Genomic DNA, 26,194 nt, shown 5'->3' on the forward strand with positions numbered 1-26,194 from the left:
AGCTGCGCTTCCGGAAGTGAAACCTCGCGAGGGGGAACAGTACTTCCAGGGCCCCGCCCGAACACGAGCGGTGCTTCGCCGCTGCTCTCTCTCTGTCCCCCTTCAAACGGCGTCTGGAAAGAGAACGCTGGCTGGGGCGCTATTTTTGTTTCCCCGCAAACGGCAGTTGAAGCGAAGGGGGGGTCACTTGGGGGACCGGAAGTAGTTGGTGCCCTGAACCCTGCCCTCACCCTCACGCGACAGGAAGTAGCTTCGCCAACCTCGAGGAGCCTGCGCGGCGTCAAGATGGCGTCGGCTTCCGCGAGGAAGCGCCCGAGCGAGGATGCGGCGGGCGGAGGGGACCGGGGGCCGCCGCCTCAGCGCGCAGGGAAGCGGCGGCTGCTGGTGATCCTGGAGGGAGCGTCGCTGGAGACCGTGAAGGTGAAGGGGCAGGGCAGGCGCGGCTGGGCAGGCCGTGAGGGGGCCTGCGAACGAAGCGGGGTGGCAGCCGCGTGTGGGGCGTAGATGTCGCCCTGCTCCCTTAGACGCAGGGCGGCTGCGAAGGGGCGGGCGAGGACGGCTTTCATCGCTCCTTGCAGGGAAAAAGCTGAACGACCTTTCCCCTAAGGCAGTGGTTCCCAACCTTTTTTCCCCTGGCCATGCCCCACCTAAGCATCTCTAAAATCCTGATTCCCCCTACCCCCCCCCCGTAACATATAATTCTTATTATTCAAAAAATGAACTCCTATTCACGTGGAGGAATCCTAAAAGGCCATTAACTGTTAATATTGTAACTCGTTCTTGAATTGCCCCCCTTAAAAATCAAATTGCCCCCCTTGCAAGGAAGGACGGGTTTTAGTAACTTGTGTTAGGGTTGCCACCTGTCCTGCATAATACAGGATTGTCGTGCGTTTCAATACTAAAATGCTACGTCCTGTATTTCAGATCTCTCTCTTTCTGCCAAACTAGGGATCCCCTCCAAATAAATGCATGTGATTGAAAGTGTGTGTGAAAGATGTTGTATTTAAGCTCTGGGTAGCCAGATACTGTACAAAAATTTACAAATGTGTGTGTGTGTGTGTGTGTGTGTGTGTCGAATTCCAGAAGGGCCATCCTGTTATGTTGCAATAGATCAGGCATCCCCAAACTGCGGCCCTCCAGAAGTTTTAGCCTACAACTCCCATGATGCCTAGCTAACAGGACCAGTGGTCGGGGAAGATGGGAATTGTAATCCAAAACATCTGGAGGGCTGAAGTTTGGGGGTGCCTGCAATAGATTGTAATGTATTGCTTTGAAGTCACTTCAGCACCAGATGAGGGGGGGGGAAATCGCCCCGCACCGCCCTGTATTTTGTCAGAAGAATAGTGGCAAACCTATCTCTGATGTGCCACACTATGATGTGTAGGTGGTTTTTCATGTAGGGGAATCATTCAGAAATATTTTGTTTCATACCCTGCTTCCCCTCCAACAAAACAATTAAACATTAATACAGTCATACCTCGGTTTAAGTACGCTTCGGTTTGAGTACTTTCAGTTTAAGTACTCTGCGGACCTGTCTGGAACGGATTAATCCACTTTCCATTACTTTCAATGGGAAAGTTCACTTCAGGTTAAGTACGCTTCAGGTTAAGTACGGACTTCCAGAACCAATTACACTTATACTTGGGGTTAAGTACGCGGACCCATCTAGAACGGATTAATCCACTTTCCATTACTTTCAATGGGAAAGTTCGCTTCAGGTTAAGTACAGACTTCCGGAACCAATTGTGTACTTAAACTGAGGTACCACTGTACAGTTAAAATTGTACATACATTTAATTGATTTACTTAAAAACAGCGCATTATTTCACCTCTGCTTTATGTGTAGATCAAGCCTTGTGGGTGAGGAGGTGGGAGATGTCTTGAGTCCCATCAGAGTAAAAAGACGGGGTATAAGTAAATATTTAATAATATATTTATCATGGGCGACGTATTAATGGCAGTTGACCATGGTAACTGCATGGGGCCTCCACCCTCTGAGGTAGTGTACCTCTAAACATGGGTCTCTGAGAGGTAGCATAGGGGTTGGAGCTGCCACTTTCATACCCTACTTTTGGGCTTTCTAAAGCCACTTGCTTGGGATAAAGGGACCCTTGATTGTTAGGTCCAGTCGTGACTAACTCTGGGGTTGCAGCGCTCATCTCGCTTTATTGGCCGAGGGAGCCGGTGTACAGCTTCCGGGTCATGTGGCCAGCATGACTAAGCTGCTTCTGGCAAACCAGAGCAGCGCACGGAAACGCCGTTTACCTTCCCGCCGGAGTGGTACCTATTTATCTACTTGCACTTTGATGTGCTTTTGAACTGCTAGGTCGGCAGGAGCAGGGACTGAGCAACGGGAGCTCACCCCGTTGCGAGGATTCGAACCTCCGACCTGATCAGTAAGCCCTAAGCTCTGTGGTTTAGACCACAGCGCCACCCATGTCCCTAATTAGCACTTAAGGAACCTTTAATCTACTGTACATTTCCCAATTTACCACATTTTAACTGTCTCATTTTACTGTTCTATTGTCGATTTGTGTTAAGTTTTGCATGATGTTACATTTTATTGTAAGCTGTCTTGAGTACACTTCACTGTAGAAAGATTGTGCAGAATACATGTAAACAAATAAAATGATTATTGGTCCAGGTTGGGAAAACCTATGAGCTACTGACCTGCGACAAGCATAAATCGATGCTTCTGCGAAGTGGCCGGGACCCTGGAGCAGTTCGACCTGACATCACCCACCAGGTACGTTAATGTATCTACTACATAATAAAAGTAGTGTACTTTTATGTTGAGTCTGTGGTGTGTTGCTATTTCTGAAGCATTGACAGGAAAACTTAGTTCCCACACAACAGCTTTTAAAAATTCTGTTGACAACTTTTAAAATTATTATTCAGATTGCAAATGTTCCCAAATGCTTCCTTTACTCTTTCCACTGAAGATTCCTAGCAAACATGCATGCTGGAATTTCCTTCTCACACTCCCTTTTTAAAATACTGTGCTGAAAAAGTCCCCCCCCCCCGGCTTATACTCGAGTGAGGTGGGTGGTGGCGGAGGGACGAGTGACGGGAAAGGAGCCATTCCTCACCACTGGTCCCGCTGCCGCCGCCCACCTCTTGCAAGGGTAGGCACAGGAGCCACGGTTGGGAGAGGCCCTGCACTGCACCTCCCCCAACTGCGGCTCCTATACCTGCTCTTGGGAGCGGCAGAGGCAGCAGGGGAGGATCAAATAGCCCGAAAGGAGCCCTTTTGGGCTGCTCCTTCCTCCTCCTTTGCCACTGTGGGCGGCAGCGGAGGAGGAATAAGCAGCCTGAAAGCAGCCCTTGCGGGCTATTCGATCCTGAGCAGCCTGAAGGCAGCCCTTCTGGGTTGCTCCTTCCTCCGCCGCCGGTTTGTGGTGTGGTGAGCCGGCTTATTCTGGGGTCAAATAAGCCCCAAACTGGGCTTTTTCCCAGTTTCGGCTGGTAAAATTAGGTGCCTCGGTTTATATTCGGGTTGGCTTATACAGTGGTGCCTCGCTAGACGAATGCCCTGTAAGATGAATTTTTCACTTAACGAATAGATTTTTCTAGCGGAGGTTGCCTCGCAAGACGAATTCGTTTTGCGAAAAATTCGTCTAGCAAATCGCGGTTTCCCATAGGAATGCATTGAAATTCAATTAATGCGTTCCTATGGGAAAATAAAAAAAATCAATGCATTCCTATGGGATTCGCTAGACGAATTTTTCGTTATATGAATTGACCCGTGGAACGAATTAAATTCGTCTAGCGAGTATATACGGTACACATTTGCAGGGTTATGACAGATGTTACTGCAGTGAATTTCCCTGCTTCTGAATAGTTTTAGCTTATTTCTTTCTCATTCTTCTTCCCAGAGCCTCCTGATGCTCATGGACAGTCCGTTGAATCGAGCTGGCCTTCTCCAAGTTTATATCCATACAGAAAAGAACGTTCTAATTGAAGTCAATCCCCAGACAAGAATCCCTCGCACTTTTGATCGTTTCTGTGGCCTCATGGGTAAGAGGACAGAGGCTTGCTTTCCCCTCAGAAAATTTTATGCCTTCAGCAGAGATAAATGCAGGGTTGCATGTGAGAGGTGCTGCTCTGGTTCACCAGAAGTGGCTTAGTCATGCTGGCTAAGTGGCTGTATGCCGGCTCCCTTGGCCAATAAAGCAAGATGAGCGTCGCAACCCCAGTCGTCCAGGGGTCCCTTTACCTTTACCTATGTGAGAGGGAGTAGCCATCTATAGTAGCCTTATTCTCCATGTATTTATCCAAAGCCCTTTTAAAGCTATGCAAGCTGGTGGCCATTATATCTTCAATTAGTGAAGTTCAGAATTGCACTATGAAGCTGTTATTCCTTTTGCCAGTCCTGAATCTTCCAGCAGTATGCTTCATTGGATGTGTGAGCCCCAGTAGTGGCAAGGGTGAGAAAAGCTATTCCAAGCATGCTCGGTACTCCCAAAATCGAAGATCCAATTTTTAATACCTCAGTTGTGAGAAGTGCCCATTTATTTCTCCTATCTTAAGAGTATGCCTCTATTCTATAACGCCAATGTAAAAGTATCTTGCCCTTTTCGCCTCAGTTCAGTTGCTGCACAAATTTAGCGTCAGAGCTGCTGATGGGCCTCAGAAGTTATTAAAGGTAAGGACTCGGTTACAAAAAGGTAAAAAAATATCTACTAGTTCACTATGTGATTCTTTGCAAGATTGTTCTTGCTTCTACTTTCAAGCCCATCCATTTTTCTCCTATTAGGTAATTAAGAATCCTGTGACTGATCACCTCCCTGTAGGCTGCGCAAAGATCGGCACATCCTTCTCTGCCTCTACTGTGACAGACGTCCGTGACATAGTCCCTACTGAAGACTCAATAGCTATCATTGTAGGAGCTTTTGCTCACGGCTCGGTAAGACGTCCATTTCCATACCAGTCAGTTACAAGTCAGGAATCTCACATGAATGCACAAAGCTGGCCTTAGGGCAAGGCACTATACATAGGTAGTGTGTGCATGTAGTTGCATATATGGTCTACGCTACAGGATTATGATGCCCTATTATAGGAATATTTTTGAGGATAAAGTGGCTGTAGAACACTTGATTTAAGATCATAATTCATGGGGTAGTAATTAGCGTATGTTGCTCTGAAGTGAGTTTAAGATGTACCGTACAGAAAATACAATGCAGACATTGACTGACACGCTGGCTGTTGCTTTTCTTTTCCAGGTTAACGTGGAGTACACAGAAAAAACTATCTCTATCAGCAACTACCCACTCTCTGCTGCTTTGACTTGTGCCAAGATCACCACAGGCTTTGAAGAAATGTGGGGAGTGGTGTGAACTCAATGTAATGTGGACTTTGCGTTGGACTTAACTGCTTGCTCCATGTCCTGGAACAATGTGCGCTACAGGGTTCTACCTGTGAGAATTGCCTCATGTTCTGTTTTGGGGCATAAATAAATGGTTTTTTTTATTGTGGTGGGTAGTCTCAGTAGAGAGGTACATAAGCAGCAGGATGACACTTGTGTGTTGCTTGGGTTGGGTATCCACCTCATTAGGCATTTCAAGAAGTCATTTGAATATACGGCTGTGCTTGTTCTAAGTAAGATGAGAAAAACAAACTTGAGTAGGAGCAGTGTCTGGGATCTACCCCTGCTTACCTTCTCTTAGGTGGCAGGCAAAAAAAGTGACTGCCAATGCAGAAGGGTTAAGATGTAGCAGGAAAAAGATTTTTCTGCTCAGTTGGTGTTGTATAAAAGGACATGCAGCAAAGTACGAAAATGAAGTAGCAACCTTAGTGTGTTGCACTAGTGTATAGCACAAAAAATCTAAAGCCCTTCCGATATTGTTCTGCTGTCATTCCCAGTGTCTCTGGCCTTTTATGATGGAGCCACAGCCAAGCTGTGTCCAACAATAGCTGGAGGGTCGCAGCAGTTGTTACAACAGAGGATTATCCTTCAATTTACCTAAAACAGTGTGGGTGGTCCGGACACCACCAACCTATCTTTCCTCCTAGCCTACAAAGCTAGGAGATAGAAACAGCACCAGCTTCCCCGGTCGGTTTGTTTTTTAAAAAGCAGATGAGGCACGAGTGAAAAACCAACTGGGACCAATTTTATCTAACAGAATTGGAAAGTAGAAAAAGTCAAGCGGTGGCTCCATTCCTAGATGGCAGCTGCGTCAAGTGCTTTACAATCATCTGACATTTCCAGAGACTGGAGTGTCCGTAGGGAGAAGTTGAGAGATAAGGCAACCTGTAGAAGGGGGAAGGGAGTTTGCAGCCAGTTCCCCATTCCCCCTCATTCTGGGCTCTTCGCCCCTGTGCTCTTTTCCCAATGTCACTCTGCATGGGTTTGACCGCAGCAAGTTTGGCAGGTGATGCCTCTACCATCCCGATAATAAATGCACACGTGGTACAATCTGGAAGAGAAAGAAGGAAAATTAACTAGCTGCATGCCACCTGATTTGGCTTACGAAGCAGTAGCACACCCTTGGGACTTTTTTTTTTTTTACCTTTTGGTTGTTACTTGACTTTCTTTAACTTTTCTTTTCGTGGCACAAGTATTTTCTGCATGGAAGGCATTGCAAACAGTACTGTCAAGAACACCACGTGGCCTAGGAAATAAATAGACTTGTATACCTGGAAGGAGGGAATGAGGAAGCGAGAGTTAAGACATGCTACTGCTGCTGTCAATAAGGGGAGGGAGGGAAGGGAAGTCCTCCTCTTTTCCCATGGATTAGATTTCTTCAGTACCTTGAGCCACTTTTCCAAAACGAAGAGGCAAAACGGCACCAGAGAATATCCCATGAACATCCAGTGGAGAGCTTGCTGAATCACGTAGAAGAAAGGTCGCAAGACAGTGGTCGAGGCCAAGGCAGCCAGAGGTGGACTGTCGTGTATCAGGTCAATAAGCTGTAACAAGAAGAACTTTGTCTCCATGGCTAGACTCAGACAACACCAAACCTTACTTTGTACTAACAGCAATTAAGAGCCCACACCATAGTTTGAGCTTCCACTGACTGGACAGGTCTTAGTGGCTGTTTTTCTGATTTCTATTTGTTCAGTACTAGAATCCAATGTGCAGCAGCTCTTAAGGTGGAACAGCAGCCCCAGCTGTGGCTTGTCAGTGCTCTTAACAGTGGTCAGTAACCCCCCCCCCAAAAAGCTAGAGTTTGTAGGCAGGCTTGAGTTGAGACAACATGAGTTTTGTGTGGTCCAAAACCAGACTACATATGAAACGGGTGGGAAATTGCAGACCTCCAGATGTTGCTGGACTACAACCCCCACCCCTGCCCATCCGCTATGCTGGACATGAGCTGGGAGTCGACAAAAATGTAGGATGAACACAGGCACCCTAGCCTGGGCTACAGAATTAGATTTCACTGATGAGACATGTGTAATAAATTGACTGCTTAATATGGCTGTCAACCTATAGCCCCCAATCTTAAATTGGTTTGATTCATTGGCATTTACGAAAGCCAGTCTTAGCCTTGGGCTACTGTAGTGAGAAGAAAACGTTTTCTTTCATTCTCCAGTCTAGAACACACACAAAACCACCAAAACCCAACATGACCCTTTGTAAAACTGATGCTGGTCACTGAGGAACCACAAGGAAGAAGTCAAGTAACCTCCAATTCAGAAACTTCATTCCACATCCTTCCTGGCAATCTGGTGGTGCCAACTTCTATAATCTGATGGAGGACTTTCCAAGAAAGCCAAAGTACCTGGATCAAGGTGAGCCACCTCCTGCTGCCATACCAAAGCTGGGTGAGGCCCTAGATTTTGTGAATGAGGCCTGAAGGCTCTGACAGGGTCCTAGAGTCCTCCCACCTCCTTCCCCAAGTCTAGTTAGCATTTTAGGGAGTAGGTGGGAGGGCTCTAGGACCCTGCCAGAGCCTTGTGCCTCTTTCCCTAAGCCTCTGGGAAAGCAGCTACTTTGGGAAGAGGGCTGGGAGGGGACATCAAACTTTTGCCTCACTTCCTGCCCCCAGTGAAATAAGGCCGTGTGCACCCATGGCTTCTGCGTTGAAGCACTCTTGCAGCCCACTTGGTATGAAAAGTTGGGCCGCCCTGACCTAGAGACTGACTTTAGCAACAGTCCTACTATCGCCACTCATTTAAAGCTCCTCACCTGTCTCTCAACGGTGACAATGAGGAACTCCATTTGGAAGCACACCAAGTATCCACAGTGCAGACCATGCCAGATAGCCAGGAAAAACAAGGACAGTCCTTGAGATAGTAACTTGTTGCCCAGGAATTTCAACCGCTTATAAATGTAGCTGTAGATGGAAAATAATAAATCCTTTCAGTTGCCAGTCCTGAAGGCATTAATCGCCATTTAATGATAACAGTGTCATCTCAAAAAGGTAATGGTAGTTTCATCAAGTTTGGGTTTTGTTTTGTTTTTGCTGCAGGAGGCTCAAACGGCAAAAGGAAAGGGTTTTAAACCAGCACTTAAAAACACTGGTGCGCCCTGGTTCAAAGTTACCTTTCTCCATGTAGCAGAAATAATTTGATCTCAATTTTATGGAAATAGGTGGTTTTAGTTAGATTGTGGTGGGGGTACTGGGCAAACAGATTAATAAGATGCTAAGAATCAAACTTGGGACATATGCTTTGGTACTGCACTATGGCTTACTTTATATACAAGATTTCTGTGCAAGTTAAATCTATTACAATAGACTGCCATGGTGATCACTTCTAACCTCTTAATTAGCCACCGGTACTTCTTAGCATAATTTGTGTTCTGTATCTTGGGTTTGTTGTGACAACCTTCATATAGGTTTTATTTTACTGCGTGAATTTTTTTCTTTACTGGACTGGTTTCTAAAAGATTTGGAGAATGCTTTTCAGTTAGGGAAATGCAAACATAATTTGCCCACAAGAAAACCCTCAAGTTGAACAACTTGCATTCCGGCTTAATTTCTCAATGAGCGGTTCTGGGGGCTCAAACTTTGTGTGGAATCAATTTTCACTATCATAGGCATGCAGCAGATATTTGCTATTTCATGTGTAAAAGCACTTTCTTGATTGGTGCTGTACAATTCCCAAATTAGCTACGGTGGTAGTCCACTAAGGTTTACTCAGAGTAGACTGAGTGAAATTAATGAAAGTGACTAAATTAGGTCCATTCATTTCATCTCCTCTGAGTAAAACCTATTTGAATACCACCCAGGGAATTTAAAATTACGATTCCACCAGCTCCAAATGTTACCAGCTTGTAATTCATAATAGGACTTTGTCAAGCCAATTTGCAAGATAAGGATCATAGTCATCACCACTCCAGGTGATGTAAAGAAGGAAAAATGGGTTGGGGATGAACACCTTGCTCTGAAGAAGGTAATCATGTGAATCTACTGTGGAGCAGCTGGATTATGCACAAAGACATTAGGTGAGGCGTGGTGAACTTGTGGCCCCTTCAAATGCTGTTCAACTCCCAACTGGTGCTACCCTAGACAACATGGCCAGGAGCCACACCATGTGGCAACATCTGAAGGGCCACAGGTTCCCCCATCCCAGAGATTTTGTGTGCCTGGTGGGAAGGTACATGGTGCTTGCGTGCCTTGCTGAGGTTAAGCAGGTCTCAGGGCTTGCTCACTTCCTGGTTGGGAGACCACCAAAGAAGCCTTCTATCTTACACCTAGAGTTCCATGGGCAAAGAATGGTGGATACACATTTACTAAGTAAGATTGCTTTACTTAGTAGTAAATCCAACCAAGAAATAAATACTACCGAGTTCAAACAAGGAAACTTACTACATTGGGGTAATTGTGAGCACAGAAGCCCTGTCCCTGCCCACTGGTATTTCTACTGAGTCCCCTTTAATTCTGGATATATGCTTTAAAAAAAATCAGATACTGCTCACATTTCAAAAGTGGGCCAAGGTAAACACACAAAAAAATAGATAGCCTCAGGACTTTTTCTGGTCTTGTACAAAAGGCTACCTCCCCTCTACCCAGGTTTGGGAACAACTGTTCTGCAGAAAAGCTATCAGCATTGCTCACCGAGCCACCCAGGCATTGGTATTAGTGTTGAAGGAGGCGATGGTGCCTGTAAAATAAGGGGTTGTCTCGAATAGCCAAACTTTCATGTTGGCACAAGCATCCCACTTTGGTCTCCCCTTTTCATCCTTTCCATTGTAGCCAAGTCCCGTGATGATGCAGACTCCTTCCTGCAATGAAACCGGCAAAGATGAACAAGTTGTCCTGACACTGCTTGGCCTTACTCAACAGGCCAAAGTGGTTTTGCAGGCCAAGTTTAGCTTCCAGGCTTACCGTGACCAGCCAGCAGGTAACATACTTATAGAGCATCGTCTTGCCCCAGATCAATATATAAACACAGCGGAACCAGAAGGGCTGTTCCTGCAGGAAACAAAAAAAACCCTGTGAAGTAAGCTTTGCACTGGAAACCAGAGGCAAGACTTCAATGAACTTGCTATGATGGGAAGGTCTGTTCAGTTGCAACATGCAAGAAACAAGAACCTAATGATGAATCAAACATGCAACTCTGGGAAGAACCTGTGGCTCGTCTCAAAAAACTCGAGTGCGGTTGCAACAGTACAGAGAAATGGCATATAAAGCTGGGTTGTGTTAAGTAAAACCCTTAGTATTAAAATATTCTCATAGATGTTTGATGCAAACAGGATGTACGGTACAAAATATCTAAAGATGCCTTTCATATAGTTAACAGTACACATTTACATATAATAAAAAAGCAGACAGCAGTTAAATTTAAAGGCATGCAATGTTTTGAATGCATTGAATATAAATCGAGTGGTTTCTCATGTAGTTTTGGGTGTAAGCGTAGATTTTTGTTTATAATTATAGATTCTCATGCAAGTGTTTATGGTGCTTCATGAAAGAAAGAGAAAGATGCATGGAGATGGGACAGAGACAAAAGCTTCTTCTAGCTGAGAAAGTACTTGGACTCAATGATTTAAGAAACAAGGAGCTGGAAAGTTGGTGCTATGCAGCCCTGTGCCTCAGCAGCAGGGTTTGCAATCGTTCAAACCGGTCACAAAGCTTCCCATGTTGCCAAAGTGATTGAAACTGGTTGTCCAAGACATTGGTTGCATGGCTTGTGGGCTAGGTAGTATCCAGCTGATTGCTAGAGTATTAGTATGTATGCCTGACATGTTAAAACATGGGTAACTAGCCCTCAGTTTGGGGACCTGATCCAGTTTCTTAGATATATTAGTAATAAATAATAGGGATCCCTATCCCCACCTTGATGCAACAGCAAAACAATAAAAAGTTTGACATAGCACTGGGGCAGGTTAAGCCCAGAGCCCGGATAAGGTTGCAAATTGCCCTGTCCCTGGTCATTTGCAGGGATCAACTGAGGTGGGCAGTCTGTATGCTTGCAATGTGTATGCAAGCAAAGATGACACTTTTAGCCATACACACTAAGCCAAAAAAAGTTCGCACACATACACACACGTTTCAAATGCTCAGAAGCAACAAGGTTCTTGCTTTTCATCATCAACTTAAGGACTTGCACAACCAGGCAGAGGGCCTTTTCGGAAGTGGCGCCTGTCCTGGAACGCCCTCAAGGAAATAAACAACTACCTGATTTTTAGAAGACATCTGAAGGCAGCCCTGTGTAGCGAAGTTTTTTATGTTTTATGTTTTATCGTGTTTTTAATATTCTGTTGGGAGCCGCCCAGAGTGGCTGGGGAAACCCAGCCAGATGGATGAGGTATAAACAAACAAAGAAACAAACAAATTTCCTCCTGGAGTTACTGCTCTTTCTCCTTCAACCCCTACTTACCAGGTAAGCATCCGAGACAAGGTATTCCTCAGGGAAGTATGGGGACACGACAGTGTAAACTACCATGAAGAAGAGGCCCAAGCCCAGGCGCTTAAGGCCAGGCACAAAGCTGAAACGAACGTTGGGGAGCAGGGGAGAGAGAGAGAGAGGCAATCAGTCATCCAGCGGTGCACTATTTCAGAACAAAGGGAAAGTGGACTGTGGCTCAAATGGACAAATGTTGTGTGCTTTTTATTACAATGACTACCTTTATGGGGGGGGGGGGACGACGACCCTGGAGAACTTGAAATCTTGGGCACCACACATGATTCTGTAATATTTTGCTTGACCCACTAAAGTTATAGCCCTTACATGGATTTCGGAATCACCACCACGAGGAAGCTGGAATGCCCCACACCCCACAATGTTTGGAGTCTTGATTAGTAGTGCTAGGATGCACAGGAAATGGGCAAGAATACTCCAGGCACTGGGAAGCAGGGCAAGGAGAATTACCTGTTGGGTCTTTGGCCTGGAACGTCAGTCAACTCGCCTCTTGTCAGCTTATGATATTGTGTCATGGAGAACTGTGGCCCCACCATGAAGGCACCATAGAAATACACAAAGCCAGTGACTTCCAGTAAAGTAGGAACTCCCCGAACAGCAAACTGTTGTTGTTCAGGAGTGAGAGCCTGCTGCAGAAAAATAATAAAGACACCAACAACAGCATCAGCATCCATTAATTTGCTTTTGCTTGCATGCATGAGATTTTTTGTTAGTCTTAAAGCTGCCTAACTCACTTGCTCTAAATGCTTTGAAGAACAAGATCCACCATTAGGAATCCCAAAGGTCAATCATGGACAGAAATCTCTAGGTTCATAGCATGCTTTGTAGTGTCGTTCATAATCCTAATAGCGAACTGTTCTGGCATTTGCTTTCCTAAGGACTTGTCAACTGCAACTTTTTCTGGCTTTGTTCCCTGGAGTTCTAGAAATGGAAGCAGGGACTGGCACAGAAGAAGCCATGATAAGCTCAAGGGCACAGTAACAGATAGCATTTCTCTACCCAATCCTCCCTAACATCCTCAAATGAACGCACCCCCCACTCCCACCCGCATATGTCCAAACTTGAAGAAAGACTGCTTGATAGACCTGAAAGCAAGCAGGAGGCTTTGCAAAGGAGCGGGAGGATACAAGGTCAGCATTTGCACCAACTTTATTTGTTAGTTTTTCCCTTAAGTCATTACTCTATTATCTGTAATCTTTGCCTCAGGCCTGTGGAGAATCAGTTTCATGTTTAAAAGAAACTTCATTTAAAAGAGCCCTTCATTTTTCTGGCCTTGTTCCCAGCAGCCCTTATGCACATAAGCAAAGGCATGATTTGGAGTCCTGCCCTCCCCCTCTAATCATGATCTGGATACTGCCGTTGACAGGTGTGAGTGGATTAATGCTTCATAGGTGTTTCAGCATATTCAATGTCCCAGCTGACCACCCCCTCAGACTGGAAGTTTAAAGTCATCTTCTCATTGGCCAAGTTTATCAAGTCTTACTTGGATTGGATGAAGCACATTTTCTACTCAGCCCCAAGGATAACTTTAAAATAATAAGGTGAGTTGTGTGTCTGAGAGTTGTGTGTCTGTGTTAAGGTGATCAAAATGGCTTAGGGATTTTGGTCCCATTTTCTTTGTAACCAAGGCTTTGTAAATCTGCCAGCTTTGTTTGCTTCTTGCATCTTTTTTTGCTTTCACTGCCTCCTCTTTCAAATACAGACGTACCTTGGAAGTCGAACGCCTTGCCAGTCGAACGTTTTGGCTCCTGAACGTCACAAACCTGGAAGTGATTGTTCCAGTTTGCGAACAATATTTGGAACCTGAACGTCCGTCGCGGCTTCTGATTGGCTGCAGGAGCTTACTGCGGCTAATTGGAAGCCACACCTTGGTTCCTGAACGTTTTGGAAGTTGAACGGACTTCCGGAACGGATTCCATTCGACTTCCGAGGTACCACTGTATCTGTAACTTTCTAATTCTCTTAAGAAGCCCAACTTTTGACTTCTTATACCAGATTTTTCCTCTGTACTTGTTTGTACAAGTGTTTGGAATTTAGAGTTTCACTCATAACCTGTTTGAGAAGTGGATGGTTTCTACCCTGGAAGGAACACTTTCCTGGGTACCCAGCCTGCTCCACAGGACCCTTTCCTAATTGCTACAGCCCTTATCTCCAATAACTCCCCTGAACACAATCCCGTTGAGAGGAGTGGGGGTAAGAAAATGATTTCATTTCACTCACCACTTCTTTTCTGCCATCATAGTAATCAATGATCAAACCTAGGGGTAGAAAGAGATACCAATATAATCAAGGAGGCCAACACCGTACAAAAAGTCAGCCCACTGAATGGCCTGAAAAACCCAATGTTGCAGTTCAGTGAGTATGAACCAGATTACTATCTGCTTGAGAGGCCACTGGAAGCCCCATGTAATCTACCCTGGGATTTCCCAATACAGTCGTTCGTACCTTGGTTCTTGAACAGAATCTGTTCCGGAAGTCCATTCCGACTTCCAAAACATTCGGAAACCAAAGTGTGGCTTCTGATTGACTGCAGGAAGCTCCTGCAGTCAATCGGAAGCCATGGAAGCCCTGTTGGACGTTCAGCTTCCAAAAATAGTTTGCAAACTGGAACAGCCACTTCTGGGTTTGCAGCATTCAGGAGCCAAAACATTTGAGCCGCAAGGCGTTCGCGAACCAAGGTACAACTGTACACATTTTAAAAGAGCAACATACCGGTAGCTGGACCGTAGGAGGGAATTTGTGGCGCCAAAGCACAATGATGAAACAGAACTGGATGAGCAAAATTGCTTACCAATCAGCTTGAGAGTCAAGACACAGTGTGGCATGGTCCATTTGATGTCATAGCTCTCTGTGGCAGTGAAGTAATAGCCAGCCATCAGATATAGCTGAAAGACATTAGCCGTGAGGATAAACCACTGTTTCTTCTATCTGCCCTCCCAACCCCACTCCCCAGGCTCCTGCACAGCTCTTGCTGGGCAGAAGCAAAAGACAGCAAGATCAGAATCTCAGAGAGGAACGCAGAAGGAACAGGTTTACCATCTGAAAGCAGAAGGAAGTGCAGACGGCAGTGATTGTGCGGCCCATGAGCCTCAGTATGAGAAACTGAACGAAGACACATATGAGGGAGTGACAGAACTGTGGCCCTGAGGAGGTAAATGTGAGAGACAATTAGAAACCGCAAGGAAAAACAACTTCACCCCCCCACCCCCACTCTGGTACTCACTGGTCAGGCAGCCATCTTCTCAGCCCCCCTTACCAAAGTTGAAGTAGGCAACCGAGAGCCCCGTTAGCGTGTTGTACAGGTGTATGAGGTAGAGCTCTTTCTGGAAAAGGAAATAGCGCTGGAACAAGGCAAAGGGGTATCCTACAGAGAAAGAATAGGAACACAGATCAGTCTAGACGAACACAAATGGATTCTATAAAGCATTCCCTTTTGATTATTCTATCCAGGGGACACAGAGGGTGCACCAAATTCACCGTTTAGGTCTCACATTAGCTAAATAAGACTCTACTGTGAGCTCATGGCTATCTTCTAGACTCAGCCCAGTCTGTAAGGAGGAACAGGGAAGTTAACAGTGCCTTGCTCCAGGGCTTTTTTCTGGGGGGACGCATACCCTAAAACATGTGAATTAAGTTTGTACTCATTGAGGGGCAGTATTTCAATATGAGTAAAAAAATGAGAGTACCCCCTAAACATTTTTTTGAGGAAAAAAGCACTGCCTTGCTCTTATAGGCCGGAGGAATTGTTAAGACAAAGCACTGCATAAAAACTTCATGTTACACTGCTCAAAGACATAGGTTTACAAACACAGAATTTAAAAAACAAATCCAGCAGATGCGGGGGACAAGTTTATTAATCCGAAAAGTATAAATCAGGGATGGGGAACCTGTGGTCCTCGAGATTTTGTTGGAAACCAACTTCCATAATCCCCAAACACTGGCCATGCTGACTGGGGCTGATGGGAATTGGAATCCAGCAACACCCAGAGAGCCACATGCCCTTACCAAATTTTAAGCAATGATGTACTCATCATCAGGGGACTTTCCTAAAATACATGAAATGGATAACATCACTGGAAATAATGCTTTTTCAGAGACACTCAAAATGAAAACAGTGGTTCACGCTGGTTAACACACAATACCAGATATATTACTCAAACGGTTGCATGTTCAAAACAAAATGAAAATAGAGAGCGAAATTAAAACCCCAAGAGGCACAGATAAAATTTTATAAAGACTGCAATCCATACAAAAATCATGAGAGCATTTTAAAATGAGAGCACCAGTTCTCAATGACAAGAGAACTACATCAGATGTCCAACACTATGTAATGATCAGAGAAACAGTAAACTCTTAAGACACCCTTCGGAAGCAGAAACCCTGGAAAACTGCATCAATCTTCTAACAAACCCACAAGGCTAAAAATTCTCCACCCACTGCATAAGATACCGGTACTTCCTGAGTCAGTTTTAACTGGGCAGTTGACAATGGCTAAGTATCCTTGGTTTCTCCACACACCCAGAATACTGTCCAGGCATACTCAACAATTTAAAGTGACCAAGAAACAAAGCTTTGGAAGAAAGGACTGGGGGAAGCTTTGGCTGACACCCTAAACACACCTTTACTTTTTTCAGTTCAGTCCTATGGAGAAAGAACTAAAGTGCTGCCTTTGGAGACACTGTTGCAGAAGTGGTAAAACTTGCTACCCGCACCCACCCCCATGACCTGGATGTTGGGGAGCTGGAGTTGACCAAGAACCTGTCAGGAGATGCAATGTATCCTAGGGTGCAGGATAGACCGAAATGCCACGTGCCATCCCAAAGAAACTTTGTAAATTAAAATGATTTGTTTCACACATGTCTCATTCCAAAACATCAACGTAAACCCTACCCTACCAGAAGGGCCGTCTCAAGTATATCTGGCGCCCTGGCGCCGCGGATCCCTCCGGCGCCCCCACCCTGCCCAGTTTCCCAGTGCAGCGGGCGGCCGGAGCTGCGTGGGCAGGCACAGCTCCCTGGCGCCCTGCGCCACCCAGCCTGGCCATAGGGCCGGCCGTGCCTATCAGTAAAATTTCCTGAGTTGACTATTTCGAATTCAGGCAGTTTACTGATTACACAAGTTTTACTCTCTCTAACGTTTTGTAAGTCTTCATCAACTCCTTCAACACTATGAACAGCAACGCAGTTCTAACCAAGAGCCCCGCTTGGCTCACCTCTGCCCCCCCCCCAATTCATTGACTGACAGTTGCACATTTCAGCCAGTTGCACAATGAACCAGATTCTAGTAAGTGTAATCTACCACACAAGCCATATTTTACCATTGCTCTCCAGTACAACCAGCTATGCTATAAATATTACCTAGTAACCAAGTGACATTGTAATTGGATCTCTCACACCTTTCCCCTGAAGCAGTGGTTTATTTCTGAGTCTCCTATAGAGCTTACTGGATTATTTTAAACAAAAAAAAAATTCCTTCCTGTAGCACCTTAGAGACCAACTAAGTTTGTCATTGGTATGAGCTTTCGTGTGCATGCACACTTCTTCAGATACCATGCACACGAAAGCTCTTACCAATGACAAACTTAGTTGGTCTCTAAGGTGCTACTGGAAGGAATTATTTTATTTTATTTCGACTATGGCAGACCAACACGACTACCTACCTGTAACTTGGATTATTTTAATATCAGATATATAGCACAGCTACAACTTCTCTCGCATTTACCCTTATACCAATCCTGTGAGGTTGTACTCTATTATTATTATTTTGTTTTGAAATTAAAGAAACACATTGACAAGTTTATAGCCCGAAGGCTTCAAGCCTCAAGGTTGAGAGCCAGTGTGGTGTAATGGTTAAGAGGGGTAGACTCGTAATCTGAGGAACTGGGTTCGCATCTCCGCTCCTCCACATGCAGCTGCTGGGTGACCTTGGGCTAGTCACACTTCTCTGAAGTCTCTCAGCCTCACTCACCTCACAGAGTGTTTATTGTGGGGGAGGAAGAGAAAGGAGAATGTTAGCTGCTTTGAGACTCCTTCGGGTAGCGATAAAGCGGGATATCAAATCCAAACTCCTCTTCTTCTTCTTCTTCAAATCTTCCTACACCCCACCCTCAGGTTTAATGATTTACTAATGGATCAAAGGTTCAAATCCCATTAGTTTTGTTCTGTGCCGCCTAATCCTTTTAGCAGAATTAGCAGCAGCCCACATTCTTGGGAGCATTTAGACTGCAGATACTCACTATATTTTTAAAAAAGAAATTGAGATAATGCACGACACACTAATTTAGCACACTTGCACCTCTGGTGAAACAGGTTTCTGAAGCATTGTAGAAATCCGCAAAACCTTAGTTTCCCAGTAATGATTGTAGGATAAAAAGAAGCAAGCTGGTGAGTGCTTATTTCTAAGAGCACCCTGAGCTACAATGGCTGTCACACTTCAACTTTCCTGGAAAGCGGAAGACAAACAAACTAATGCCTGTCTCCAGCCACAGATACACTGCTTCTCTTCTCTCAAAACTTAAAAAATAATAATAACTAGTTATCAAGATTCAGGACGAAGCAGTAATTTTAAGGGATAAATTCACACACAAGTGTTCTGGTACTTAATGTGGATTATTGTCCTTATGACACTCCTTGCCTATGCAATGATGTCGTTAATCACAGGCACTATTCACTCCAAACTTATCTTTGCAGCCATAAAAGCAAGGAGTTCCAAAAGAAATGCTGATTCTCAGAATGCTGCAGATTGTAGGAGGTATGTGGCAAAGTTCTTGGCAAAGTTGTTGACGTGGAGCAACCATAATTGACGTGGAGTCTCTGAATACCATGAAACTGAGAGTCACTATTACAACATACTCATACCAGAGGCTTTGCCTAGGAGCTTGATGAAGAAAAAGCAGGTATTTACTCAGAGCACTGCTTACAGTCTGGACCAGAAGGAGATCTTACTAGCACCTTCCCTGCCCACTCCCATTAGATCTTCTGTGAGGACCGTCTCTGGGTTCCCTTCTACTGGAGATATGACCAACATCCAGCTGGGGACTGGCCCTTCCTGGCTGTGGCACCCCGACAGTGGGCCGCTCTCCTCAAGGAGGCTGACCTGGTGGCTCCTTTGAAATCATTTCAGCAGCAAGCAGGGGCTATTTTCCAGGCCTCTTAGTCCAATCAGTTTTTATCTCGGCTGATGATTTGTTGCTACCTTCTTATATTTTTAGAGTGCCTTCATACATTTTAAATGTTTTATTGGATTTTGTATTATAGTACCGTAAGTCACCCTAGGAATTATTTGAGAAGCAGGGCAGAAATTCCTGTAATTAAAAGTAAGATAAGAGGGATCAATGTTTGGGGAAGTTATCCTGTCGAGGCCCTACCTGATACAGTTGGGAGCTGCACCAGCAGTACGTGCCAATGGGGTTTGCACAGAACTCCTCAATCAATTGTATGCCGTTGTCAGATTTGTATTTCTCCTATTCTGATCCCTTTCTTAGTGACCCCAAACTGCCCCCTCAGCTTCTCTCGTGGCCATCCCTGACCTCAACATGTATCCAAAAAAATGTTATATAATCCAACATTGGACTTCCTGAGAACCTGGCAATGCTCACCTAGGAAGGGTCATCTGTCTGTGGCACAGCACAGGTGTTGCATGCTGAATGTCCCAGGTTCTATTTCCAGCCCCTCCAGTAAAAACATCTCAGGTTCCTGCGCTAGGAAATATCACCCTCTTTCCAACACCTTGGAAAGTTGATGCCAATCAGAGTGAGCAGTACTGGGCTTATAAACCAATGACCCAACTCAAGATCAAAGAATCGTAGAACCTTAGGATCATCTAGTCCAGCCCCCTGCAATACAGGAATGTGCTGTTGTCCCGTATGGGGATTAAACCTGCAACCAGGGCATTATTAGCACAACTCTACCCAACTGAGCTATCAGTAGCAAACCCTTCTTTTCAGGGGACAGGCTGTGGAACAAGTACACAGTCAAAAGTGAGTTGGTGGAAACATAGCAGACTTTGTGCACTGCGAATCTTGTTCGCATCCAACCATATTGATGCATCCAGGGACATGAAAACATGTAGAAGGAGCATAAGAGGTAGAATGCTGATATCATAGTATCACTAGACAGCTGATAATGGAAGCCCCAAATGTTGGGCATCAAGACAGCCGAAATGCTAGTGCTGAAGGCTAGCTTTCCACTTCAAGTACCAAAAGAGTTCTAGAGGGCCAAAAACGCTACTGGTAAATGAATACAGAAACTATTATATGGAAGACTGGGACAGTTAAGAAGCCAGCTGGAAACTTGACATGGAAAAATCAGAAGTACTACATAGTAAATGAAAGCATTCATTCGGTAAAAATGTGAGGAGCATACAGTGCTGGATATTAGTTCAAAATGCTGTCTTCCTGTAGATCTTACACAATGCCTATTGACATAAATGCACTTTTAATCCAACGCTCACTTGAGATGAGTAAAGCTGCCTCCAATAAGGTGTGGTGCTGCTACTGAAAGCACAGGTGAAGCTAGGGCAAGATCCAATTACGATACAGCTCATGCCAGATAGGATTGCATTTGTAGAATGACTGACTGTACAGGGCATTTTGTGCTGTAGCTTATGCTTAACAAGGAGTTCCATGTGTACAGTGGCTCCTGAGTGTACATCTTGAAGTACAACCACCTTGCCCGGCAGAGAGATAGTGAACTGTCTGTTTACAGACAAGGGAACAGTCACAGTGTCCCACATATGCAGCCCTGCAGAGTCGTTACCTTAGCACAGGCATCCCCAAACTTTGGCCCTCCAGATGTTTTGGACTACAATTCCCATCATCCCTGACCACTGGTCTTCTTAGCTAGGGATCATGGGAGTTGTAGGCCAAAACATCTGGAGGGCCGCAGTTTGGGGATGCCTGCCTTAGCATAACTTAAAGGCAATGGAGTCGGGTAGGGCTGAGCAGTGTTTCCCAACTTGGAGGCCTATCCTACCGGTAGGATGGTGGGGGGTATGGGCGTAGGCCAGGATTTTTGTTGGGGGGGAGGCAGAACCTAAGATTTCTATTGATTTTTACTTATTGGGGGACACAGGAAGGAAACAAGGTCGGAAGGGGACCATGGTCGGAAAAATGTTGGGAAACACTGGGGTAGGGAACAGAAGGCAAGAGACAGAGCAGGTGGAGGAGCTCTGGCAAGTGGAGAAGGGGATAGGCAATAACACACACCATCACTACTGATGTAACCAGCATCAGATACATCTGAGATAGACAGGCTATTTTATCTTTATAAGGAACACAAGAGTAGGGTGCACACTTCAAAACAGAAACAGAAAAAAGCTATTAAAAATGATTGGTCTGGGTTTAAAACAGGTCCAAGTCTTTTTTCTTTCCAATATTTATTCTGTCAATTCTTTTAAGTCTCCCCTCTCACTACTTATAAAAACATGATGCATGGTTAGAAATGGCAAAAGTTATTGTGGGAGTGAACTATTCTGCGTGGACGAGAAGGGAATAGCCCACAAAAGAAGTGCTCTGCATCGAGCCTTAGTGGGAAGAAACTGCTGACAGGTGTCAGGGGTTAGGAGAAATCTGGCGCCCCAATGAGAAGAAAAAGAGGACAAGAAGCTTGTTTGGGCAAGAAGTAGGTGGATACTTGTCTTCTTTCATTTCCCCATCACCAGATAAGGCAGAGGTGGTTACCTGTCCCCCTCCAGATGTTGCTGGACTCCCATCAGCCCCAAGAAGCATGGTGAATAGTCACAGGTGTTGGGAATAGTAGGACCACATCTGGAGGACCCCAAGTTAATCACTCCCTGACCTAAGGGATGAGAGTGTGGCAATGCAAGTGACATGCTGATCATGGTCACTGGCTCTGGCACATTCTGAAAACTGGATGGCCACTGTGGGTTTGGCAAACTGGGAGGTTCTGCAAGAGGAGATTGGTTCCAGTTTCATTTACAAAATCATCCCAGAATACCTGCAAGTGAGGACCAAGAGAAAGATATTAGTAAGAGCCTCCTGAAATTAGCAATAATGTTCTTGACCATCAAAGAGAGGAAGGAATTATGTGGCTCAAGAAAGATGTGCTGCATTTTGACAATGCTGAACCTCTGGAGTACAGTACATTTACACAATACTTATCACGTGAGATCGGTTGATAGCAAGATCAGCAGATCTGCCTCGCCCTACTCAATAATTAACGGTGATCCAACTTTCCCACGCGATCCTGTTAGTTAAGACAGCCACACCTTAGCAGAGTTCCCAGTCAGGTTTGGATGCTTCTCCACAGTGTATGCAATGCAAACATTTTACTTGTAGACATGTGGTCTCTCATGGGGAATCAGGTGCACACAGAAAATGCTACGTATTAAAATTTAAAGCATCCTAAGGATTACACTACTCTCATACTCCAGTTATGGGCACATTAGGCATTAGGAATGAAGTCCCATAAATTAAACAGAATTTACTGTCATCTAGTTGTGCATAGGAACATGGCCTTGCTTGCCAATCTTGTGCATTTTTATTTGTAAGCAATTTCAATATGTCTCTATCCTCCACAAACCCACACGATCATGCTTGGTCTAAACTAAGACTAAGACATGTAGAAAATTTAAACTGAAGTAGTTGGTTTTTAGAGGTGACTGGCAAAAGCAAGTAAGAGAGACCATAAATAGGTCCCTAGAGCATTGCTTCATTGGAAGCATCACCACTATCCTGTTTAAAAGCACAGTGGTTCCAACTTGGAGTATTACCACCTCAGGTTTCCCCATCAGAGGTCTTTACATAAACCCAGAGCTAGTTTTCATTTGCACAATTAAGATACAGTCCTCCTAGGTAAACTGAACACAGTCAGTTATCTTTTTCCTTTGAGATGCATTCCTAAACATCTAAAAACCAAAACATTTTAAAATTAAGCCTGGTGATAGTGATTCATATTTAGCTGAACAGGTCTCCCTGGGGAAAAAAAGAGTCCACCACCCACATTTCAGAATGCCAATAGATCCAAAGGAACACAGAAAAAGACATTCAAATGTTGTAGCTCTGAATTGAGGGACTATTTCTTTTGCCCTGGGAACACACACACAACTGCAAAGATGGCTTCTGTGGAACACAAATATGCTTTCCTCCTAGCAGAACTTAGCTTTGTGCCACCAAAACCTATATTAACCATGAGAGCTGGAGAGACATAAAGAACACATGTTAAGTTCCTGCCATAGCAGTGCCTCTCCAAGCCGTCTGACTAGCTGGCTTTAGGAGGGAATTTGAGATGCCCTGTAATTGTTCACTTCTAATGCCAAGTTTGATTCATGCCCCAACTTACAGATCCTTTTGCACAGCAGCAGACGGCACACACAAATTCATTGGTGTAAAGATGATATGCACTTTCCTGCCAAAGAGAGGACTGGAGGATCTGTTTTGTTGTAGGTGAATTAGACTTAGAAGACTGTCAGAATTCAGAAAAACCACCCTAAGCCATCCATATCCATTGTAAAGGCTGTTGGGAACCCACAAATCCAAAACACAGCTATGACTCATCCTTTACTTTCAAGCCTGCCTATCAATCTCCATGTGGTGTCATGAGCCCAGCAATGTGTAGCACTCAACATGGTGCCCCCACAATCTTCAATGATGCTTGGAGACATAACCTTTCTTTCATCTAAAAATAACCTGGAATCCTTCCACCCTTTTTTTTTCTTGTATTGTTTGGACTTGGAATATGGCAGACAGAACTAGAAATTATCCAGCCCTAACCATGTCTACTTAGAAATATGTCAATGGAAGTATGCTTAGAACTGTGTCATAGGTTACAACTCCAGCACTATTCATATTATGACATGCATATGTGCTCCCAGGAACCCTTCTCCCTTCTTTTGTATGCATCTGGTCACTCATATATTTTTCTGCCCTAGACTTGGGCTACAGGCAGACCAACCACCAGGAGTAACAAGCAGTTGTAACCAAGGGGTGATAGCTGATTCAGAAGGAAGGCAGAACTCATGCACCTTTAAGAACTGCACAGAACATTTGTAGGAGTGAAAAGTAACTGCACCCATTCCTGCTTCCTTCTTCTCTGCAATCATGAAAAAAGCAAAGGAGCCAAGCTGCTAATTTCACACACCTGTAAGCAAGGAGTGGTTGTAGATCAGGAGTGGCTAACCTAAGATTCTCAAGATGTTGAACTCTGAACTCCCATTAGCTCTAGTTAGCAAAGCTCAAGGGATGATGGGAATTGTTTTCATCTCCTGAAGATGTCCCTCAAGGCAGCTGAGGTTTAGGACCAGAGTTTTCCTTCTCCTAGATGGGCTACCTTTCCAGGCTGACAAGCTTCATCTGCTCCTCAATTCCCTCTACAGCATGTGCAGAAACTGCCTACTTGACCACTGGACCCACCATTGGTCTCATCTGCTCAGTCTGCCGGAGCCTGTCTTCGCATGCAGAGGAAGTCCCAAACTCACCGAGGGTTTGAGACCCATTGGCTGTCCTCATCTGGTTTAGCCAGCCAGTTGAAGCCGTTTCCCGGGGTGTGGCTGCTGTCGCATGCCGACAGTTTCTAGGAGCCACAGGTGAGAACTGAGTGCAGGGTGGGGCTCTATGGTGGACAAACTACCCCAGGAGGAGCATGATTTGTCCCACAGCAGAGGTACTACCCCTCCCCTAGCACTCCATCTGCAACAACATCTGGAGGCCTAGAAGTTAGCCACCTTTGCCATACATGTAATGAAGGACAGTAGGATTCTCATGGCTTTGACAGCTATGTAAAACAAATAGCACAGAGTTCTGCAGCACCCTTAAGACTAGCTGATTTATTACAGCATAAGCTTTGATGGAGTCCGAGAGTGGTATGTGAAACCCATTGCATAGGACTGAGAAAAGCCACTGCGTTAGCTCAAGTTCTGTCTTCTACACAGCTATTAAAAGTAGGCAAGTCTTGCTGTCCCCTTCCTTGGCAGACAATCAGTCAAACAACTTGCTGATCCCAATCTCTATGGCAGACATCTGTAACTAAGGCAAGGGGAAGAGAGACCAGAAAGGCAACAGAGGTCAGTATATATACACAAGAACAGCCTTGCTAGATCAAACAGAAGAACCTTCCTTCTCAAAACCCTGTTTCCAAGTGACCAGCCACATGTTTCTAAGAAGCCCAGACAGAAGGGCAACCCACGATTTCCTGTTTTTCCCCCTTTCCTCTCTCAAACTCTCTCTCTCTCTCTCTCTCTCTCTCTCTCTCTCTCTCTCTCTCACACACACACACACACACACACACACAAAACTGCAATTTAGGATAAGCAACCTTATGTTAAATCAGACTATTTGTCCATGCAGCCCTCAGTGGCCTACTGAGACAAAGTAGCAGTGGCTCTCCATTGGAGTTATTTCCCAGCACCTGCTTCCCAACATTTATTCTTATAACTTTACTTATGAAACAATTAAGATCCTCCAGATGCAACGGGCTACAAAAAAAAAAACCCCAACTTCCTCTGCATCTAAACCACATGCTACAGCCTCCCTCCCAGTTTCCCCAGGAAGTGCATTTCAGAGAACATGGGGGTTACTATCCTTCTTCCATTTATTTCTACCCCGCCTCCCCCCCCCTCATAGGGGCTCAAGGCGGCTTGTAGACGAAAATAGGAACAGCTGTAACATGTGCAAGAAAGAGGAATGGGCTTTTGGCGGGTGTCGCTTTATCCCTCGTGTCACAGGTGAGCTGCTTCACGTTGATAAGCTCTCTCTCTCTTGGGGGCAGGAGGCCACACACGTGTGTGCGGGGTACGTGTGCATGGGGTGTCCCGCGTGCAAGCCACGACCCGCTCCCCTCCCTTCCTGTCTCGCACACCCCGCACAGCACCAACCGCCGGTCCGTCTCGTCCATTACCCACCCATGAAAATGGACAGGATGAGGCGCAGCGCCTGCTCCGAAGTGCCCACTGAGCTCGCTACCTCCGCCAGGCTTGTGGCTATGTGGAAACCGGCCCCGCCGCCGCCGCCGCCCTCGTCCGCCATCTTCTCCGCAGGTCCGTCCGTCCGCCCGACTGGACCCGCTTTGGTGACCCCTTTCGACGCCGGCAACAGCAGTGGCAGCACCAGCAGCAGGGCGGCGCGGCGGCCCCTCACGCAAACCACGCCCCCTTTAGCTGCCCGCCTCTCGGGCCTATTGGCCTCGAGGCCGCCAGCTCCCGCGTCTCATTGGCTAACAGGTGGCAGGGGGCGGAGCGAGCGGCTCCAAAGCGTAACTGAGGCAAAGGTTACTCCCGCCTCCCCACCCCCACCCGCTCACCCCCCACACGTGAGGGCGGTATCCTCGGAGTAGGAGGGGGGAAGTGGGAGGGGGAAAGCTATTTCCTATTGGGGAGGAAGGGCGGCGTCCAAAGCGCGAGGCGGATCCCTGCTTCTCATTGGCTCCCTTAA

At 45.6% G+C, this 26,194-nt stretch overlaps 2 protein-coding genes across 3 annotated transcripts; one reads left to right on the forward strand and one right to left on the reverse strand.

Annotated features, from left to right (window-relative positions):
* Nucleotides 1-79: 79 nt before the first annotated feature.
* Nucleotides 80-5,474, forward strand: EMG1 (EMG1 N1-specific pseudouridine methyltransferase). The gene is made up of 6 exons (XM_035140639.2): nt 80-420; nt 2,645-2,746; nt 3,876-4,017; nt 4,587-4,645; nt 4,757-4,906; nt 5,223-5,474. The coding sequence occupies exons 1-6, from the start codon at nt 286-288 to the stop codon at nt 5,334-5,336; spliced, it is 702 nt and encodes a 233-aa protein (XP_034996530.2). The 5' UTR covers nt 80-285; the 3' UTR covers nt 5,337-5,474.
* A 614-nt stretch (nt 5,475-6,088) lies between these two features.
* On the reverse strand, nt 6,089-25,885 carry LPCAT3 (lysophosphatidylcholine acyltransferase 3). 2 transcript variants are annotated; one of them, XM_035140637.2, is made up of 13 exons: nt 25,727-25,885; nt 15,065-15,172; nt 14,845-14,951; nt 14,600-14,693; nt 14,029-14,066; nt 12,259-12,437; nt 11,767-11,875; nt 10,272-10,358; nt 10,002-10,168; nt 8,129-8,276; nt 6,751-6,909; nt 6,510-6,636; nt 6,089-6,416 (listed from the first exon to the last, which is right to left on the reverse strand). In XM_035140637.2, exons 3-12 carry the CDS (start codon nt 14,890-14,892, stop codon nt 6,520-6,522), a joined length of 1,146 nt encoding a protein of 381 aa, XP_034996528.2. In that variant the 5' UTR covers nt 14,893-14,951; nt 15,065-15,172; nt 25,727-25,885; the 3' UTR covers nt 6,089-6,416; nt 6,510-6,519. The 2 variants fall into 2 exon arrangements, with proteins under 2 accessions (XP_034996528.2, XP_034996527.2); XM_035140636.2 differs by having other exon boundaries at nt 25,666-25,873.
* Between the last annotated feature and the right edge of the window lie 309 nt (nt 25,886-26,194).

This window comes from Zootoca vivipara, chromosome 16 (assembly GCF_963506605.1).
Source record: "Zootoca vivipara chromosome 16, rZooViv1.1, whole genome shotgun sequence".
NCBI classification, from domain to species: Eukaryota; Metazoa; Chordata; class Lepidosauria; order Squamata; family Lacertidae; genus Zootoca; species Zootoca vivipara.

Coding starts and splice junctions, on each gene's coding strand:
- EMG1 (XM_035140639.2), top strand. CDS start 286: ATGGCGTCGGCTTCCGCGAGGAAGCGCCCGAGCGAGGATGCGGCGGGC. Junction 421..2,644: donor CGTCGCTGGAGACCGTGAAG/GTGAAGGGGCAG, acceptor TTATTGGTCCAG/GTTGGGAAAACCTATGAGCT. Junction 4,907..5,222: donor GAGCTTTTGCTCACGGCTCG/GTAAGACGTCCA, acceptor TTTCTTTTCCAG/GTTAACGTGGAGTACACAGA.
- LPCAT3 (XM_035140636.2), bottom strand. CDS start 25,789: ATGGCGGACGAGGGCGGCGGCGGCGGCGGGGCCGGTTTCCACATAGCC. Junction 14,952..15,064: donor GGTTGCCTACTTCAACTTTG/GTAAGGGGGGCT, acceptor TTACCTCCTCAG/GGCCACAGTTCTGTCACTCC. Junction 14,067..14,599: donor CTTGACTCTCAAGCTGATTG/GTAAGCAATTTT, acceptor TTCTACCCCTAG/GTTTGATCATTGATTACTAT.